The sequence below is a fragment of the Prinia subflava genome, chromosome 14 (genome assembly GCF_021018805.1).
Source record: "Prinia subflava isolate CZ2003 ecotype Zambia chromosome 14, Cam_Psub_1.2, whole genome shotgun sequence".
NCBI lineage: Eukaryota > Metazoa > Chordata > Aves > Passeriformes > Cisticolidae > Prinia > Prinia subflava.
Window position 1 is genome coordinate 5,309,072 of NC_086260.1, and position 20,921 is coordinate 5,329,992.

General features: G+C 39.6%; 1 protein-coding gene and 1 long non-coding RNA gene across 3 annotated transcripts in view; both read left to right on the forward strand.

Annotated features, from left to right (window-relative positions):
* The window catches only part of SUCLG2 (succinate-CoA ligase GDP-forming subunit beta), a 117,305-nt gene that overhangs the window by 62,327 nt on the left and 34,057 nt on the right, over nucleotides 1–20,921 (forward strand). For both annotated transcript variants that reach the window (XM_063411458.1, XM_063411459.1), the window contains 3 exons: nucleotides 1,264–1,360; nucleotides 4,810–4,971; nucleotides 6,370–6,512. In XM_063411458.1, coding sequence (XP_063267528.1) covers nucleotides 1,264–1,360; nucleotides 4,810–4,971; nucleotides 6,370–6,512 — 402 coding nt within the window. The remainder of the gene's footprint in view (nucleotides 1–1,263; nucleotides 1,361–4,809; nucleotides 4,972–6,369; nucleotides 6,513–20,921) is intronic.
* On the forward strand, nucleotides 13,627–20,192 carry LOC134558023 (uncharacterized). The gene is made up of 3 exons (XR_010082246.1): nucleotides 13,627–13,749; nucleotides 14,611–14,801; nucleotides 19,957–20,192. It is a non-coding gene; the product is annotated as an uncharacterized LOC134558023 (long non-coding RNA).

A 20,921-nucleotide genomic window follows, 5' to 3' on the forward strand; every position in this document is an offset into this window, starting at 1 on the left:
TGTGCTCTGGGGGTGCCAGCCTGAGGGTTTGTGCCAAGGAAGCTGCTGCACATTTACAACTGGTATTTTTTTTAAGCCAAACCCACTGAGAATGCTCCAACTGATAACTCTCCCTAAGCAATTTGTGCTTCTTCCCAGCTGAGACTCTTTAAAGAATCTTGTCACAGAATCACAGAGTGGTTTAGGTTGGAAGGGACCTTAAACCATCCAATTTCAACCTCCCTGCCCTGGGCAGGGGCACCTTCCACTAGATCAGGTCACTGAAAGCTCCATCCAGCCTGGATGGATGAGCCCCTCCAGGAATGGGGCTCCACAACCTCTCTGGTAAAACTGGGATTGAGGTTGAGTTTTTCCAGTTGTAATGTTTTATTTATTTTGCATGACTGACCTCATAGGGGAAAGCTGACTTATGCTTTCTTTATTCTAATTCCTTTTACTTATCAGGAGAGGTCTCAAGTATTTTTGGGTGGTGCACTTCAGTTAGCTGATCAGTAATGAGAGGGAAAAAATTGAGTGGTTCTTTATTAGTGCACTTCATCTGCAAACTTATTGCAGCTAATAGGTTCACAGTGTGTAATGACTCAAAAAGGATTTTTTAATACACGTTCATGTTGCTGTTTTTTAAGTAGTTCTATTAGTGGAAAAATGGTATAAGAACAAAAGACTTGGAAATTAGTTGTCAGGGGTGGTATTTTCAGCCACGGAATGAGGCATGGAGATAGATGGTGATGAGTAACAGGGAACAAGCAAGAGTACCTTGTAATGAATAAACAAGCATGCTTCAGACCTGAGTTCTTCAAGAAAATACTTCAGACTGTTGTAGGAAGGAGAAATAGATGTTTTTTCTGAAGTCACCAGAGTGCACAAACTACTTTGTGGTTTCTGACTTCAGGCTGATGAACTTTGTGAATGCAACTCAGATCCTGGAGTACCAGAGAACATTTCATTGTGCTGCTGGTGCCTAAGAGTCACTTCCCAAATTAAACTTGTCATAGTAATTGCAGCATTTTGTAGAAAATCTCCAGTTCATGTAGTCTTTAAATGCACATTTACTGAATATTACATGGTATCATAATGCTACTTTACAACAGTGTAAGAGACTATAAAAATGTGGTGAAGTAAACAGAAATAAAAGCAGTAATTATCTGGAATTACTCTGCAATGTAATACATTAAAAATAATCGATAATGGTTTACCTCTGCCTTGAAAATATGAACTTTTATTTTTCTGTGTGGTAATTGTAAATCATTTGATCACGTTTAGGCAGCAGATCAAATTAAGAAGCTGTATAATCTTTTCTTGAAAATTGATGCCACTCAGGTTGAAGTCAATCCCTTTGGTGAAACTCCAGAAGGGCAAGGTAAGAAGCTGAAGGAAACAAATGAATGCATTATAAATCTTTATTTATGCAAACTATAAATTAAATTGCATAGAAGGATGTAGCAGCAGCTTTGCATTAATTTCATTTTGTAATGTAATTTAAACAACATTCATAAATATTCCCATGGCAGATTTTATATTTCAATACCTTTTGTTGTTTCATCAAAATACTGGAAGTTTTGGCTTCTACATGTTCTGCTTGGTGAGAGACAGAAACATTTTCTGCTCTTCTGCTCGTGTACAAAGTTGGGGTTTTCTTGATTTTGTTTTGTGGGGGGTTTTGAGGGGTTTTTGTGTGTGTTAATGCTGCTAGAATTACTGAGACTGTGTGGAAAGAAACTTGTTCTTTGAAGTTTGCATTCATATGGGTAATTTAAATTTTAAACTGCATGGCTCTGCAGTCTGCTAGAGCACAGGCCAAATTCAGCTGAAACAGAGACTTGGCTACATCCTTTGGGAGGAGAAAGGGACATTGAATCTTCCTGCACCATGGCTGGGGAGGTGCAGGGTAAAACTGAGCTTAATTAGCTTTCACCTCATTGTAATGGTTGATATCCCAGCTGAAACTTTTCCTTCCATTCGTCAGTTTTGTCCAGGTAACTTGGACAAAGGTGAAGAGGGGAGAAACTAAATGTGCCAGTGGGAAATTGAAATTTGGTAGGGGTGATCCAGGGGAATCACAGTCACCCCCTCATTGTTCCATATCACTGAGGTGCTGAAGGTTTATTTGGTGAGTGCCAAGAGGGGAAATTGGTGTGCAAGTAGAGGCAAGTGAGGGAGAGGACAGGGAGTAATGAGAGAAAATAAAATGTGGTCCTTAAAGATTGGAAGGAACCGTGGTGGTACTGACTTTGCATCCTTGCTGGAGTTCTGTGAGGTGGCACCGTGGAAATAAAGATTTGGATAAGTTATCAAGTCAGCTCTTCTGAATGGCTGTGCATATTTAGTCAGAAGGGCTTCATCTGAGGGATGGTAGGAGATTTTGTGCTGTTTTCTCTGAGGTTTTTCCCCAGGAAGCTGAGGAGCAGGAACAGAGTGGGTTTCAAGCTGTGAAACCCATCTTGCTCTCAGAAATGCACAAGAGTTTTCCCGTGCTTATTCCTTTTTTGCTAGCAGTTCCTCCATCTGAAATGTCTTAAAGGAGAATAAAGCTAAAACAAATGGAAGAACATTTGCATAGCTTAATGCAGCTCTTCCTAATGATAAAATATAAGTCCCTGTATGAAGCTCATTATTTTTGTCAAAATAATGGATAAGATGGATTTATTTCTTGCTGTGTTTTGTGTTTAGCACTTGTGTGGATTTCCATCAGGTTGTCTGTATTTCCTTGTTTAATATCCTAGCAAATTTTGTTAACACTAGTTGGTCAGAGGCCTGAAACTTCCCTTTTTTTGTTGTTTGTTTGTTTTTGTTTAGTTTGCTCTCAGTGTAAACTGTTGAATTGGCAGATGACAAAAATCCTACACTGCTAACAAAAACAACAGAAGTACTTCATGAATATAAGTGTTGGAGCATTCTTTGATATTTGTTTGGAAAAAAAATCCATTTGTATAATCTATCATGCATGTAACAATGTGCTTTTGATAGTGAAAATGGTTTGATAAATATTAATACATGTCTTTGCTGCTACTTTGTACAGCATGGCCTTTGTTAAAGATGAATATTCTGTAGAAATGAGTTTCTATTAATGTGACATGGAGGATGTTTGTAAGGTAAACAGAGCTCTGAAACTGCAGTTGTACTCTAGCTTTGAGCGGGTTTAGCAATTTAAACCTGAAAGCTTGAAGAGGAAAAATTGTCTTATTTCATTGCTAAAAAATAATTAAAGCAGCTCTAGTGCATTAGAAGCATGTTAGGAACTGCAGATATTTCTGCTTTTGGCACATTCCCACATGATGATTGACCAGGTAAGATCTGAGCTCTTCCAAGGGATTTGTTATACACACTCATGAGCAATTCTCTGAAACTGCAGTCAGTGAAGTGAAATTTGATTCTTTTAATTTAATCTGTTATCAGTTGCAAGTCAAATATTAAAAAAAAATAAAAAATCAACATCAAAAAACCAAAACAAAAACAAGATGCAAATCAAGATATACAGTTGAGACTCTCCTACTTGTGTAAATGTTTGCTGTTTCCCTAGCTATTTTTCCTATGTTTAGAAACTGTATACTAAACACTTTATTAAACTGTATATTAAACATTGCCACCAAACAAAATTGTGTGTTTTGCTGTTTTAATTGATGTGTATCTACAGCAAAGACTAAAATTGTTCTCTTAATTGTCATTGACCTCCAGATGTGTGCAATGCTCATGAACACGAGCCCATGTACCATGGACGTGTCCCAATGGCAATGTGAAAAAAAACACCAGCAGACAGAAAAACTATTACATTTTTATGGACACAGCATTTAAAGGCACTTAAATTTGATTGGTTTGCCTTGAGAAATCAATTATGCTTAAGTCAGTAATTATAATCTGAACATAGTACAAGGGAAATTACTTGCATAGTAATATGATAAGTATATAGTCTTACATTTACTTAGAACATTTTAATCTAATGAGGCATTTGCCTATGCAAACCCATAGAAATAATGAGTCAGAAAATAGGCAAATAACAGTCTACAGGCATTTCTGTTACTGGTGTGTTTATGTGAATATTGTGGCTGCTAGCCAGTCCTTTGTACCTTTTATTTAATGTCAGATTTAGCAACTTCTTAATTTGCTTTTACAACTGTAGTGGATGTTGATATTAATGAGAAGGTTTGCATTTACTCCCTTGATTTCCTTTATTTAAAAGTAATCATTTGGTCATTTTTAACATAATTGGTTTCAGGTTTTTTGAGCTCTTTAATGAAATAATGTGTGTATAGTTATAACATCAGAAATTCAAAATGTGGCTAAGGAAAGCATTTTGTGTTGCTCAGCTCGGAATGACTGCATGTTACCACACATGGCTTTGGGTTGGTGTTGTTTTATCTGTTATTCTTTCAAAATATGGAAGGTAAGCTCTCCTCTGTCATGGCTGCAGCCCACCTGTCCAAATCACAAAATCTGCCCTCCTAACTTACAGGAACTTTGTTTGTAGCAAACACAGGAGATCTTCTTGGTGTGGAGATCTTGCTGTGCCTTTTCTCAGTAGAGGATTTATGGAAAAACTGTTCTTTCCTCGAAAATTTATGGAAAACCTGCTATTTCCTAGAAAATTTATGGAAAACCTGCTCTTTCTGCTGGACTCAGTGCTAGAACTTCAGCTGCTCCCATGTTGGAGGCAGCATCACTCCCAAAGCAACCTCCCCCTTGCTGCTGGAGTAGCTATTAGCAGATTTTTCAGAAGCTCTGTAGATATTCCAGAAGCTCTGTAGATATTCCAGAAGCTCTGGCTCACTGTAAACTCTGCATGCCTGGGTGTTGTTTTGTTTTCTCCTCCAGTTGTTTGCTTCGATGCCAAGATAAACTTTGATGACAACGCAGAATTTAGGCAAAAGGAAATATTTGCCATGGATGACAAGTCTGAAAATGAGCCCATAGAGAATGAAGCTGCCAAATATGACTTAAAATATATAGGATTGGATGGAAACATTGCTTGCTTTGGTAAGAACAAATACATCCAAAAGACATTTGAAAACAAATTTACACTTGTTCAGTGTACAGACCTTGTTTACATCTGACATTCAGGCCACCCTTGACAGAATTTCAGTCTATTTTATGATTATTTCTGCAGTGTTGTCTATCCTTCCACAAGGTCTAGCAGGAATGAAATAAAATTGTGTGGAAGCTGTGCTGGTGGCCACAGCTCACAAGCAGGGCAGGAGTGGTGGCAGAGAGAAGGCAGGCTAAGCAGTTTCAGTTTCTGAGCTTTTAACCTAATGTAATTGGTCCTTCCAGTAATTAAAACAAGAAAAGTCATCAAAACCTCATCATTAATTTAAAAAAATAGGGTGTGTTACTTAAAAGACACTTGAAGAGTATGTTTCTATAAATGTGACGTTCCCAGTTACAATTGACTATTAAACTCCATTTCCCTTTATGAAAGCTGCTAAAGAATCTGCTTGGAAATGTCAGGTTTTTTTATTTTCCTGAAGTTTCTGTGGAACAGAAATTACTCTGCTGTTTAGAAGAGATAAGTAGAAAAGTCAGCTGTGCTCTAAATAATTTTCATTTTGTACAAATTATTTTAGTCAATACAACATTTTATTATTAATCTAATTGGATTAGGTTTTTTTTTTTTCGACTTGAGAAAATGCCCAGCACTTATATTGGCTCAGATGTGTATTCCAAACATAAATCTGGAAGATTCTGATAATGTGTTGCAGTTGATTCAGTAAATGACAGTGAGACTTCAATCTCAATTTAAAAAACAACCAAAAGATTCCACAACCCAAATAATAATTGGTAATATTATGGTATTTTTTTAGTGGTCTGTATTCTGGGTGACACAGGAGCCTTTGTCCAACAGGAGCAGCTTAAAGGGGACACATAATTCTCATCACTTTTCCCAGTTTAGATCTTCCTACCCATGGAAATGCTTCTTGACTGGTACAAATCTAAAACAAAAGGCAGTTTCAGGAGCATCTGAGGTCTGTCCCCAAAGCTGAGTTATCTGTGATGCACTAACACAAAGCATCCACTGCTATCAGAGTGATGGGAGAGGAGCTTCAAGAGTCAATTTGTCCTTCACATCACTATTCCCAGAAGTTCTTATGTCTCTGTATTTTTAATAAAATCAGAAGGTTCTGCATTGCCACAATTACTATTCCAGAGAATGCTCAAAGGAAGGTGCACATTTATATCCTAAAAAAACCCAAATGTTGGTGTGTTTACATCAAATTTGAATTATTTGTTGCTCTGGATATCCTTGAATAGCTCGTTTTATTTAGAAATATCTATGTAACATTTTGAGCCATGTTCTAGGGTTGTGCTAATACATTTGAAGCCTTTCCAGGAATCTTATCCACGTGAATTAAAAGCACTTGGTGTTTGCAATTACAGTCAATGGAGCTGGCCTTGCAATGGCAACGTGTGATATAATATCCCTGAATGGTGGAAAGCCAGCCAACTTCTTGGACCTGGGTGGAGGTGTGAAAGAAGCACAAGTCTATCAAGCATTCAAGCTGCTGACTGCTGACCCAAAGGTAAAAATGTTGGTAAAAATGTTGGGTTTGGACTGGGAGCTTCCCTGTGCAGCAATAGGGCTGAGCAGGACCACGAATAGCGCACAGAAAAACCCAGATCGTGGTGAGATCACTGAGGGTGAGTTCCTAAAGGGCTGATCTGGGAGGAAAATGATTTCAATATGAACCACTGGAGAGACTTTTCAGTTCCTGGTCCACACTTAGGTTTGCTGGTGAGTTGTGAGTGGGAATTTTCCAAGGCACTTCACAGAAGTGCAGATGTGATAATGCTGAGCATTGCAGTGCTGAACTCAGAACATCTCACTCCTAAGATGGAATTTGTGAGACTTAGATGCTTAAAATATCATTCCTAATAGTAGACTAAGGAGAAAAATGGGAAAATTAAGCAAACAGCCAATTCTAAGGGCTGATTTGTACTCTTTAACTCAAGGTTTCTAAAATGTCTGACTCTGCACTGCAGGATAATCTGTATTTAATTAACATTCCCAGGCTGGAATCATAGCCTGGAACGTTCTGACACTTCCCTTTGCAGATGGAGCTGCAGTTGCTCTTTTCTTTTTTGAACAAGAGGAGAAGACATCAGTCTGTGTGTACTGAGCAGAAGTTATTTCTAGAGATGTGTTTGAGGTCATTGGTCCCTCTGCAGACAGAGCTGGAGTATCTGCTGACAGAATATTGATCAGGGCTTTGGAGCAATGCCAGCTCCCATCCTGCCCACAGGGAGTTATGCTTTTGTGTGCAGCCAGAACTTTGTTGCTGTTGATATTTTTACTAATAGAAATCTGTCAGAGGGCTTTGATCACCTTTCCCATCTCCTGCATCTAAGCATCACAGCTGAAGTCCCTATTTCAACATATTGCTTCTTTTTGTGGATCTGGCTTCATCTCCTTTTTCTCATGTTTCCTGTGATTCCAGTCATTTTCCTCATGTTCATTGTGATGTGATGCTAGCTTCTAAATGCCACCTCCCTGTGACAATTACAGTGCTGTAATTGTGTGCTCTGTGCAGCAGTAAGTGACAAAATGTGGTGGCTTTTCAAATGGAGGCGGATAATGTTTGCAGCAAAATTTCCAGGCAAAACGAGGAAGAAAATTTACAGCACAAAATAACCACAGGTCAACTTCATATTGTGATCTCTTTGCAGCTGGAACTCTCCCTGCGTATTTTTTAAGCACCTGGTACCTTGATGCCTCAAGTGTTTGTTGTTTGAGTTGTTTGTTTGAGTTGGTGCCTCGTGTGACGATCTGGGTTTGCCTGAGATGTAATTTAGTTCTGAAATTCGTGTCAGTGGCAGAGAAGCAGGTGCAGTAAAGTCTCAGATACACAACTTAGCTGGTGATTATCACTGTGCTAAGTAGTCTCCACTGTCTGCTGCAGCACAAACTGCAGGTATTCATTTTGGTGGTGAAGCTTAGTGAGTTTAAACAATTTTAAAACAAAAAGGCGTTCTAGTAGCTCTTAGCTACAGAACATCTGCGTGCCCAACATTAGACTTGTAGTTATATCCTTCTATTATACATTCTGCTTATATGTTACTGCTTAACTATTTCTGACTGCATTCACCAGGGCTAGGGAAGCTCTGCCACTGAGAGAGAGCAAAAAGGGAGCAGGGAAAGGGCCTGGATTGGGCATTTCTGCTGGGGCTGTGCCATCCTGGCATCGACTGGCTGAAGGTGCAGAAGGAAAAACATTTCATGTTTTATCCCCTTCTGTTCAGAAAATACAGCAAATGTCTGTTGTTTCCTCTCCTGATACACCATGTCCATCAGCTTAATATATAATCAGAAAATTGAATGAATCCTCTCTTTTCTTAACTAATGATAGGGTTTCAGTCCCAAGAGTTTTTGTGGCTAATGCAGCATTCACAGGTTGGGTCTGGTCAGTCATTTCCCTGTGGCCTTTAGCTTGATTCCCATCTGGTTTGATAAGATAAAAATTGGTTCTTGGGAGCTTTGGATTCAGTTAATTTTTGTAAATATCCAAATGTCTGGAGACTCAAGAAATAAACAAACAAACAAAAAATGTTTTCACGGCTGTAATATGGAGAATTGCTGGTTTTCAGTTGTGCTGGCAGAGTTAAGGACATTGCAGGAGATGAAATCTTCCAAAAGGAAAGGTTCAACTGAATTTTGAAAAAGATCTTTCTCTCTCTTTAGTTGTCTTTAAAATGTCTCTTTGTATGAAAGAAAAAACCACAACCACCACAGAACACTACCCCTCCTCCCCTCCCAGACAAAAAACAAGTATGCCATGATTTGATTAAGTGAAGCTGGGGATGTTGTTTTTGGGAAAAGTGAAGATTTGGGCTGGTTTGCTGCTGGTTTAATCTGTCAGCTGTCAGTGTCTATAATTCTTGGGGAAAAAAAAGAAAGTGTGAGGGTTTTTGTTGCAAAAGGTGATCCACTGGCTTTTGGATGGAAATGCTGTCCCTGGAGCCAGTGACCCTTTCACACTCTGCTGGTCTTGTTTGCTGTCTGCCATATCCAATACTTCCTAGGTTAGGCAGGTCATTGCAATGGCTCTGAATTCCTTTCTATTCACTGTCTAAATTCCAATTTTTTTCTTTCTTTCTTTCTTCTCTTTTTTTCCTTCTTCCTGCCTGTCTTGTGCCTGTAAGTTTGTGCTGTGCATCTACTCTGGCAGGAAATGTTCAGTCTTCCCTGTTTCCAGATCCTGGCAGGAAAGGGAAGGATGGCTCAGTTCTGGCAGTTCAGGCTGCTGGGAGACACTGCAGGAGCTTCATTGATGCCCCTTTGTCCCACAGTGAAGCAGAAGTGGTTGTTTCCTTGGGTATTTCTGAGGTTCTGGTGGTGCCTGGCTCTCCCCTGCACATGGGAATTCCTGCTTCAGGCATCCCCACCAGGTCTTCATCCATGGGTACTCTCACATCCTCGCCAAGCTCCATAAATGCTTGTTTCTGTTCATTCTGAAGACCTGGCTGCCACAGGATGACTGTCTGTGGGATTCAGCAAGGGTTTTTTGGCTGAAATCCTGTCTACTCCCTCGTGGATCTCCATGGGCTGCAGGGGAATCTCAGCCCTGGCACCTGGGACAGTTCCTGCTGCTCCTCCTCCACTGCCCCCGGTGTCTGCAGGGCTGTTCCTCTCCTCACTCCTCTCTCCAGTGCTGTTGTGCAGTTTTCTGTGCCCTTCTGAGCTCTGCTATCCCGAGGTGATGCCACTGTCCCTGCTGGGCTCAGGCTCCAATTCAGAGCTGATGGCTCCATCAGACACGGGGGATGCTCCTGGCAGCTCCTCACAGAAGCCACCTCTTACCCCTGCTACCACAAACTCATACAAAAGCCAACTTAGCTGTAAACAGATTTGTTTTACCATCAGCACACTCTATGCCTGACCTTAGCAGTGGACTCCTATTAGAAAGTGTCACTGAAACACAGGCAGTTAAAGGCCAACGTGGTTTGTTGTTCTTTTTCTCCCTTTCCCACTAAAGTTCCTTTGAAACCCTTTTTTGAAGCCTGTCACTGATGATGTGACTAAAGACTCACCAAATCAATTGATGTTAACAGCTGTTGGCTTGTTATTTAGGCAAAATGCTATTGACAGAAAGACAAACGTTTCTTGGGAAAAAATACTCCATATTGGCATCTGTTAGCTCATACCAGGGAATAATTAATATCAAACACACACAGGGCTTCATTTTTTTATCTAGTCCAAATTCAGATTATTGTCTTAATTACATGGAATAAACAGTCATTCCTGTCACCTTGCTTGGCCTGTTTATGTTCAGATGTATCTCTGTGCCCACCACCTTAATTGTGTCTCACTGATGTGTGTCAAGCAGAGATTTTGGGGCTTTTATTTCCCAGGCATCTGAGAGAGTGACCAGAATCCTGAAACAGGATATCATTAAACCATAACTTTGCAATTCACTTCTTTTCCAGCTGTGTTTGGTGTGAAAGTAATACAGTTTATACATCCTTATTATACAAGGCATTTTTATCACCAGTTTATCCTTTTGGCTTCAGGGGTTTTTAGTATTAGCTTTCTTAACATTTGCAGTCTGCTATGTGGCAACAGGAAGGATAATGTTATACTAAGAGGAAAAAATTGGGATTTTTTTTCTTAGATTTCAGAAATAAAAATAAAGTTGCCGTGTATAATGTACTTGGTCTTTATTTCAGGTAATTAATTTAAAATTGAGCGAGCTAGGTCAGTTCAGATGATTCAAAACATCTCCAAACATTCAGGCAGATTGGGGTATGGTAACTATATTTGTGTATTTCTGGACTGTTTGCTCTCGCTCTGCAACTTTAAACAATGAGAAGGGGCAAACAATTTCCTCAAGGGGGAATGTTTTAGAAATACAAGAATTCCAAATGCCACATTTCTGTGATAAGGAATTTCCTCGTGGTTAGAGCACAGGCTGGCTGTGGACAGTTTGCTGCATTTAACTGACTGTCAGCAGTGGATTTCTCAGTGTTACAATAAAGCAAACCCATAAATCAGTAGGAACAGATAACCTTCCCTATCGCACAGGCAGCCTATGTCAGTGTGCATATCATTCTGGAGAAAAAAGGGAAATGTAAATAAGATTCAGCTGTGGGCATAAAATGGAGTGTTAGCACTGAATTTGTTTGAATTGTCAGATTTTGTGTCGTTTCAGGTAATGTAGAGGAGCCCTGTTCTTGCAGACCCATTAGGAATCTTTTTGCTTTCTCATTCACATATCATGCACCCTTTACACACCTCATTACCCAGCCCTTCCTTCCACAGCATGAAAATTCTTTACACCTTGTGTAAAGCTGGGTGTCCCAAAATGCTGACACTTGAATTTAGTGAACACTTTTGGAAGCTGAGCCTCTGACTGCTGTTTTTACCCCTCTGTGTGAGCTGTGGGTTGTAATGCTCACCTACCACCTACAAACGTGGATCAAAATTTAAATAGCTTGTTAAAGAGGTTAAGTGCTATGAAAATTAGAAAAATTATCACTGTTCCTTCAGTGCTCATTACAGAGCCCTCTCCTCCTGGCAGTTTAGTGCTCTGCACTGGTTTTGTAGAAGTGTAATATTAAATTTTTAAAAAGAAAATCACAATCAATAAACTGGCTGTATTTTTTGCTGGAAATTTGGACATTTCTGTAGGACGCTGTCTGATCAATCATTGAAAAATTCCAGGTAGTGTTTGGAATCTGGATCTTGCTACATCATCTTAGTATTGTCTCCTATTAGCGCAACAGAGGGGCCTTTTTGTCTTGAGGGGGAGTAAACAGGTAGAGACCAACCTTTTCTCTGATTTCAAACACAAAAATGATCCAAGGGTTTAAAGAGGAATCAGACACAGAAAGGTGAAGGAGCCTCCAGTTAACCTGAGCAATCTGCCTGGTGCTGCAGGTCAGTGTCTGCCTCAGGCAGGAAATAAGGGCTAAGAGCAGCAAAGAAATGGGGCTATTCTGAAAACATTGCAGCCAAAAAAAAGGTATTTCAGTCCTACAGCAGTTTATTTTAGGAGTTTGCACTCTATCCAGCACCACAAGTTTTTAAGGACTAGCTAAACAAGCAATTATCCAGGAAGTTTCAGGGAGAGTTGATCCTGCCTTGGAGCCAGTGAATGTTCTGGAGCTCCCTTTCTGTTTTTCAGAGAACAGCTCTGAAAATAAAGCTGTGATTGGTAATTTTGTAAGAGCAATGATGTCTTGACTCTGGAAGTTTAAGATTATTCTGATAAAATGACAATTTGTGGAGGTAGAAAAATACCTATTAGGGCACAGAAATACCTTGAAAAGCTGGGTAAAGTTCACAAATGCATATTATCTTTTTTGTATCAGAAATTTGTACAAGTGTTTTGCCTTTAGACAATGGAGCAGCATATGGTTCTTTTAAAGACAATGTAGGTTTTGAGTTTATAGGAGTAATTTAGGGATTTCCCCACATTTTTAATTAGTTCTGCATTGGTGAGAAAACACAGACTAATAGAACTACAGCAAGGATTCTTTTCTAATGTGCCTTTGTAGTTTTTCAGCATTAATATGAAATGACTTTTCATCTTTTAAAACACTTAAAATATTGAAAAGTCATTCTTTCATTTCACTGAGGCACTTTTACAGACTGATAGCATATTGACAATATTTATGAAAATGGGAGGACAATTATGCATTTAAAATGCATAATTGAATTGTCTTGATTTATAACCAAAAGAAAAATATTTTTCAAGAGCATGTGTAGTATTGAGTCCTAAGTAATTGATATGTAAATACACTTTAACATGAATCTGCCATTATTTATGGGCACTGACAAGTTGAATGGCTTTTGGCATTTTATAGCAGGCTATAATGAATCCTAAAAACTGGATATGGAAATAAAATTCCTAAGCAAGAGGAAAACTTGCAGTGATTTTGTAATTGCTTCCTTTGTGACAGAGTAGGGAAAATTCACAGATGTTTTCGTAGATGATAAATGCTGGCAAATTTGTGGAAGAACCACAACAGAAACTGAGCTGTTAGGTTTGGATGGAACTTGAAGTGTTTGTGTGCTAATTATCCTCTCTGTAGTGTTGTCCTTTCTAGAACAGGGAAATTTCCATTTCCTTGGGGCACAAATGGCATCACCCTGCTGAGAGCTGCTCTGTGGGCAAGGCTTGGTGCATTTTCCTGCTTGTTTGGAGCTGTGCTTGGTTAGTGATCAAAGGGAGGGAGGATTTTGTTTCTGGCTTTGGTTAGTGCTGGAGAATGTGGGCTTTGCTGAGGTTTCCACTGGTGAGCTGGGATGGCTGAGCTGTGGTGGGAAGTGTTGGGAAGGACATGGGAATGGTTATGGGACCTGTTTCTTGTAATGTCACAGCCTGGTGTCACCATCTCCCTCCAAGCCAGGGCCTCAGATGGAAGATGATGGATCCAGGTGATATGGGGGATGCTGATAGATATGAAAAAACAGGATTTTAGATGCGTGTTCTAATAATTTTGTAAAGTAGACAAACAGCTTGTGCTAAGAACACATAGAAGATTAGCTATTAAGCTTGGTTGTTAGGTAGTTACTAGGTAAAAGTCATATAGGTAAGGTGTATATTGTAAAAATTCAGCAAAGCAAGACCTAAGTATTGTGAGAAATCCATAAAGCAGAAAGCTGTGGCTTAAATCCAGCAAAATCGAGCTCCTAATCTTTGGCAAGAGCAAAGTGACCTGAAAAATAACCAAACCTCCACTGTGTCTGCCCAGAAGGGAAGCTCAACCTGAGGAAGATGCCAGCCTTCCTCCCAAGACCCCAGCTCACACCACCAGGAGGTGTGACAGATAATTAGAATATTAAAAGAGAGAAGGCAGGGAATGGGCAGGTGGGGAGCTGTGGGTTTGTGGGATCAGTGTGTATTTAAACCTGGCAGGTGTTGGTTTGTGGGATCAGTGTGTATTTAAACTGGGAGCTGTGTGTTTGTGGGATCAGTGTGTATTTAAACCTGAGAGCTGTGGGTTTGTGGGATCAGTGTGTATTTAAACTGGGAGCTGTGTGTTTGTGGGATCAGTGTGTATTTAAACCTGAGAGCTGTGGGTTTGTGGGATCAGTGTGTATTTAAACTGGGAGGTGTGGGTTTGTGGGATCAGTGTGTATTTAAACTGGGAGCTGTGGGTTTGTGGGATCAGTGTGTATTTAAACCTGGCAGGTGTTGGTTTGTGGGATCAGTGTGTATTTAAACTGGGAGCTGTGTGTTTGTGGGATCAGTGTGTATTTAAACCTGAGAACTGTGTGTTTGTGGGGTCAGTGTGTATTTAAACTGGGAGCTGTGGGTTTGTGGGATCAATATGTATTTAAACCTGGAAGGTGTGTGTTTGTGGGATCAGTGTGTATTTAAACTGGGAGCTGTGGGTTTGTGGGATCAGTGTGTATTTAAACCTGAGAACTGTGTGTTTGTGGGGTCAGTGTGTATTTAAACTGGGAGCTGTGGGTTTGTGGGATCAGTGTGTATTTAAACTGGGAGCTGTGGGTTTGTGGGATCAATATGTATTTAAACCTGGCAGGTGTTGGTTTGTGGGATCAGTGTGTATTTAATCCTGAGAGCTGTGGGTTTGTGGGATCAGTGTGTATTTAAACTGGGAGCTGTGGGTTTGTGGGATCAGTGTGTATTTAAACCTGGACCTTGTTCTGACCAGGTACACACAGTTTGGAGGAGATATCACCCCGTGTGTCCCAGCTGGAGATAAAACATACCTGCTTTACAATTTTCTAATGGTAAAGTCCTTATTCCACGCTTCCCAGGCAGTAAATCTCCATCCTGAACACCTTCCCAGCATCTCTGCCAAAGGCCTGGTGTCATGTCCAGAGTGTGCCATACAATGTGCAGGTGTATCTGCATGTCTTGGGATTGCCCAGTAAAAGGAAATGCCACGTCAAATACCTCAGAAAAGTGGTTAATCCTTCACTGGGATTTCCAAATTGATTAAATTTTGAAAATTTATATGACTCATTTCACAATTAGCAAAGATAAAAAGAGAAGATATTTTGGGAAAGTCAATTTGGAAATTCATGTAGGTGAGATGAGTAATTTATTATGAATCTACTTTTAAATCATCTATCTAGCACACATACAGGAGAATGAAAGACAAATAATCTGATAATACAGGTAAGAAATAGTATATTAAAAGAAAAGTTGTAGGTGTCCTTACTTAAACTTTTCTGTAGAGAAAAATCACATTTTAATTCTCATTATTTTTAAGTGGGTGTTATGGCAGTCTAGGAAAGTGTTTGTTCTTTCAATCAAAATGAAGAAATTTAATCACCTTGCCTCCATCTGTTCCTGCTAAACTGGCCCAGATGATGAAATGTGTATCTTGGGTAGGTGCTTTCAGCCATTTGTGCTGGGTTAGGCACACTCTTGTGACAGTGAAATAAATAACAACTGGTTTTACTTATCATTTCAGAAGCAGCCTGGATGGATGGAGCACAGGTAGATAGGACTTCATATTTTTCTTATTGATAAGACTCAATTTGGGGAAAAAATGGTAAACCATGACAAAATTAACAAGCATTTTCCCATCATAAAATTATCTTTTAATGACAGATGGGCCTGATATTGCAAAGATTTTTAGAGTAAAGATACTTTGTGGTTGTTTTTTTGTTGTTTTTTTTTAAGGTATCATGGGGTGATGGAAAAGTTTTGGAAAAGACAAAATTGTTTGAAATACACCTTAATGAAAGAGGACAGAAGCTATTTCTCTTGAATCTCTGTTTTGCTTCAAGTGGGATTAAAATATTTCACAGCTTCATATTCATGCTCAAATTCAACAAGAATTCAAGCCTGTTTCAAGTTTTAATATTTTATTATCTAGTATTCTAAGTGGATTCATAAAGCTGAAATAAATGAGTCTATTCACTTTTAAAGCTTATTATAAGCTTAAGTAGTTGGCAAATCAAGTCCACATCTACCACAAATGAGTAGCTCTCAGTCTTTTTGCTCCAGGTTTAGCTTCATCTTCTAATAAAAAACTGCCCTCTCATAGGAAGAGAAACTTAGTCCTGTTTCTCAAAAGATATTGCATTTTTTGTACCTGCCACACTCAGCAGCCTCCAAAGTCAGGTGTTTTCTTTAGAGTGGTGTGAAAAGTGAACAGTTAATTTCTTTTGGTGCTCCTATTTCTGATAGCAGCCTGTTATTCCATGGAGTTATTCCATTTCCATCTCCCAGTGGCCAACTCGTTCACTGGGGTGTCTGTAGGAGTATTCCAAAATATTCTTGGGCATCTTCCCACTTTCCCTTCAGCTGCTCAGGGGTCCAGCAGATTGGGTGGCTCCAACAGCTGTGTAAACTTTGAGTAAGGGATAGTGGAGTGCAGAGTCTGTGTAAAGCAGTGGGAGGGGTGAGATCTGCAGAAAAAACCACTTCAGTCAGAGCTGGGCAGGGCCTGGGCACTGCCCCTGTGAATATATTGGATTTTGTGGGTGTCACACAGTTATGATCATGCACCAATCTATCTTTTTCTATCCTGGAGAAAAAGCACATTATGTGCTGGTTGTGTCAGGTACACTGAGCACCTTTCAGCCTCCTGATCCTTCAGTGACTTTGGCTTAAATGTATATGTAATGTATATATATTTATAGCCCTGAGCTTAATCAACTTTTCAAATTTTCTTTGCCTAATACCTTTGGGGAGGGAAATCCTCTTCCTGTGGGTGTTTTGTTCATTTGTTTTGTAAGTTTTTCTCTCTATATTAAACATCCCTATATGTTTGATTTTCTGTCCCAAACACCCTAGAAGATTCTAGATTAACTCTGGTGAGCAGAAAGCAGGACATTTTTGCTGCCTTATTTTTCCACTCTTTTTGTCACAACTCAAAAAGATGTTTCTTCTCTGTCCCTTTTGTTCAACAGAATTAAACTCTTGCTTGCCATGTGGGTACCTTTAAAAGCACCGGAGGGGGAAATAATCATAAATATCTGTATTTAAGGAATGCATTCCCTCTCCATTAATAAAATGTCAGTGTGGATTCCTTTCTGAAAAGTGGACAGAAACCCCACTGAATTGCAGGGGAGTTGCCTGTGGATGCCCAAGGGAGGGATTGCATCTGGGAGAGGCAGCAGGTGCCCATGGGGGCTTCACAAACTGGGCTGCTGCTGCCTTTTGGCACAGGTTGCATGGCTGGGATCCTCCACAGGCTCTGCTTCTCAAGGAAAACAGGGTCTCAATTCCCTGAAAATTCAAGAATTTTCCAGTGTCTTTATTGTAAAGCAGAATAGAAATACAAAGCTTTTTTCTTTTTTTACCTTTTTTTTTTTTTTTTCCAGTGGTAGTACCCAAATGTTTACAGAAACTGTCACTTTAACTGAAGGGTTTTGTTTGGAAATCTGAGATCCTTTTAATGGAAACTGCTGATTTTCCTTGGGGTTGGTAGACAGCCACACATTTCAGGGGAAGTGTCTCAAGGAAAAGAGCTGAAAACTTAGCTTTTCCTAATATTTGTCATGGAAAAAGGTTAAATTTTGAGCCAAGTTACTGGAAAAATTCCTGCTAAAAGACAGTTAGTGCCTGTATGTGGAAAGACAGGTGGGTAATGTCTGGCCAAATAGACTTTCCTGAAATTACAAAATTTATTCAGATGTTTTCAGCAGAAAAATACCAAACACTTTAAAGATTTTTTTCAAGCAATTAGAGGAGTTGATTAGGAATAAGGTAGCCTTACTTGTTGCAAATAGTCATATAATTTCTTCTTTTTTGGCCAGGATGGAGCAGGTAGTGTACCACTGCAGCTATTCCAAATGAATTTAAAACATTTGACTGCTTTTACAAAACCATTTTCACCTTGAATCTTCTGGTATGGCTGTCATATTCTTTTTCATTTGCATTCACATTTTACTCATCAAATAAGCAGAGGGAAAAGAGAACTTTCTTTTTAATTTTTACATGCAGTTTGCCATGGTGAAGGTGAGTAAATCTGCAGATCCAGTCCTGAGTGCTGCTCCAGCAGAACTTTGTGCACGTTTCCAGAGCCTGTTTTGTATGCAGTGCTGGCTGTTGCTGTACTTTAGAAAGCATTTCTAATTATTTAAGGGTAAGCCTGAGTAACCAAAGAGCTGCAGAGCTCCAGATGTTCATTCCCTGGGAACGTGGGGGAGAAGGAGCTGCAAAAATCCTGCCCAGGGCAGAGGAGCTGTAGTGGCTCCCACCATCCTCTGCCATCCTCCCCCAAATAGCTCCGTGCAGGAAACACAGCAATCCTGCTATCAGTGCCATAAAATTGGATTTCTGGGTGGCTGACAGGTGAGCTGACCATGGAAGGCAGTATTCACTTTAGCAGAAAAGGGAATAATGAAATCTGCACCCTCAGACAGGGCCCTGCTGAGGAGGTTGTTCAGCAGAAGTGCGTAAAACTCTGTCCTGTGACAGGGTGATGCCAAGCCTGTGATTAAAGCAGGAACCTTTGTATAAACTATGGATGGCCCTTGTGAATGGTACATTTGGAATTAATACTGATAACACGGGAAAAGAGTAAAAACATCTCATTAAGGAAATAGATTATATACATGCTTGTGTGGTGCAAGCTTTAATCTAGACAAGATTAAAACTTGAAAATGCTGAGGATTTCTTTTTTCTTAACTAAATCTTGATTAAGTCAACCTCCCAGAATACTGTTATGGGCCTGTAACAGGCAAAAAAAGAAGAATCAATTATTGGGTAGAAATGAATGAATGTGCAGAGTCAATATTTTATAGTAGTTGGTGAAAGTTGAATGCCTGATGCCCAGCAAATCATTTGATTTAAAGGTTTGGGGCTGCAATGCTTGACTTCTCATTTAAGAAATATGAAGGAGCAAATTACTATTTGCTGAAAAGTCACAGAAACCTTATCAGAATTGTTTAGTTCCTGCTGCTCCCTGGAGGTTTTCCTCTTCAACCATTGATTGAGTATGTGCTCTCTGAATTGTGAAGGATTTGCCTTTAATCAAAAGTTCCGTGGGGCTCTGCACAGTTGTTCTGGGATTTTTGTGTGCATTACTTTGAGAGAATCTCAAATACATTTTTGTTTTCACTTAGTCATAACAACTGTGGAAGTAGTTGAACTGAAAAGATAAAAACAATTAGAGCAAGGATGGTGTCTTCATATCAGCAACTTTCCTTTTCATCTCTTAATAATGCTGAACATCTCTTGAAGTTCCACAAGAAAAGCAGATGGGTTCAGCCTTGCCCAGAGCAGTGGAAGAGCTCCCACCCTGCAGTGGGGGAGGCTTCTCATGAAAGAATTTCCTTCTTGGTCAGCTCTGTCATTCCCTTCTGTCAAGAACTACTGGGATTGGGGTTTTTTTCCAAATTCAAGGAAATGAAAAAGGGTTGTTTTGGTTTGAATATGTTTTCATATTTAATGTCCTCAAAAAAAAAATAAAAAGGTTAAATCTAGAGAGAGATTTTTTTCCTGCAGCTCGCTCTTATTAGGGATAAAATGTGCTGCGCTCTTCCACCTTTTGTTTGACACTGATTTGTTATTTCATTTATTTTTTAGTCTTGCTGAGTTCAGTGTGTTTTATCACACAGCACTCCAGAGCACTCACCATAAAAAGCTGCCCACCAAACTTCCATTATTCATAATTTACCATTTCAAACCAAAGGAGAAAATCTGGCACAAGTTTGATTTAATAGAAACTATTATTAGTATTTTGCTGTATTGGTGCTGCAGTTCTGTGTGGTGGGAGATCTTCCCTTTGTATGAATTTGAACAATACCAACACAAGATTGTCCCAGCAAGCCAAAAACATCAAATCCACTCTTGAATTCTCAGGTGCAGCATCCTGGCTTATAAATCAAACCCTGTGTAATTCTAGTGCCAGCTTCTCAAAATCTCAGCCCTGGTGTTGAATTTAATTCCATGGTGGATAAAGAGCATGAAGTACTTTCATGTTATTTAGAATAATGTGGTCATGACTACTAAATGGTTTTTACTATTCCCTGAACTTGGGATAGGGATAATTGTTTATCACTCACCAAGTCCCTCATTTTCTCACTTCTTACAGTCAGAAGGGCTGTAAGGCCCCAGAGTCACAACATCACCCTCAGCAGAGGAAGATGATGTTTATCAGAAATCAGGGGAACTTGGAATTAAGCTCAAAGTGCTTCAAAGGTGGGGCTCTTTTCCCTCTCTGGAGAGAAGAGAAGGAAAACTTCAGTGGAAATGATTGAGCTGTCTCAGTTCTTTCTCTGCTTTTGATGTACTTTCATCAGCTGATTTGCTCCACAATAAAATGTCACAAATGAATTATTGTAATGTAAAAGAAAATACTGTTTTGGTCAGCTCTTCCTTCTCTAGAGGTGCATTTTATATGCTAATGCAATTTTTTTAGTTACTTTGGGGAATCATATTTGCAGAAAGTGGGGATTTGTTTTGGAAGTCAAATATTTCACTCCATTTTCACACTGGGGAGGAGGGGTTGGTTGGGCTGGTTGGTTTTGGTTTTTTTTTAAGCATTTGTTAGGCCAGAACAGCTCTAGAGGCTTTAAGTAAAGTGCTGATTGCCCTGTCAATCAGGGTGCTGAGGAACTGGGAACTTCACAGATTGATGCTTGACAGAATAATTAGAAAACTGTCACTTGAAGTAACCACTCTGGTGTTCCCTAAAGAAATGTGCTGGTGCCAAATGTGTGCTGTCCAGATCTAGAGGTTAAATGTTCAGTAAGACAAAACATAGCATGTCACCAGAGAAAATTACTTCCAACATGCTGGGGAAGTGATGCTCCTCATGTCCCTAAACAGGGACTGCACAGTTTATTGAGCTCACCTGCTTTGATCTTGCTCATGTATTCAAGAGCTTTTCAGCCCTGAACGAGGGGGTTTAACTTGGTAAACCACTGAGGCATTATCTAACATTTTAGAGAGCAGACGGTCTGGAAGGGTTGGAGGCAAAAGCACTTAAAGCTGTAACAATTTTTTCCAGTTCTGGAAAGGTTTTGAGGCAATTCTCTAAGTATTTTTGAGTACTTT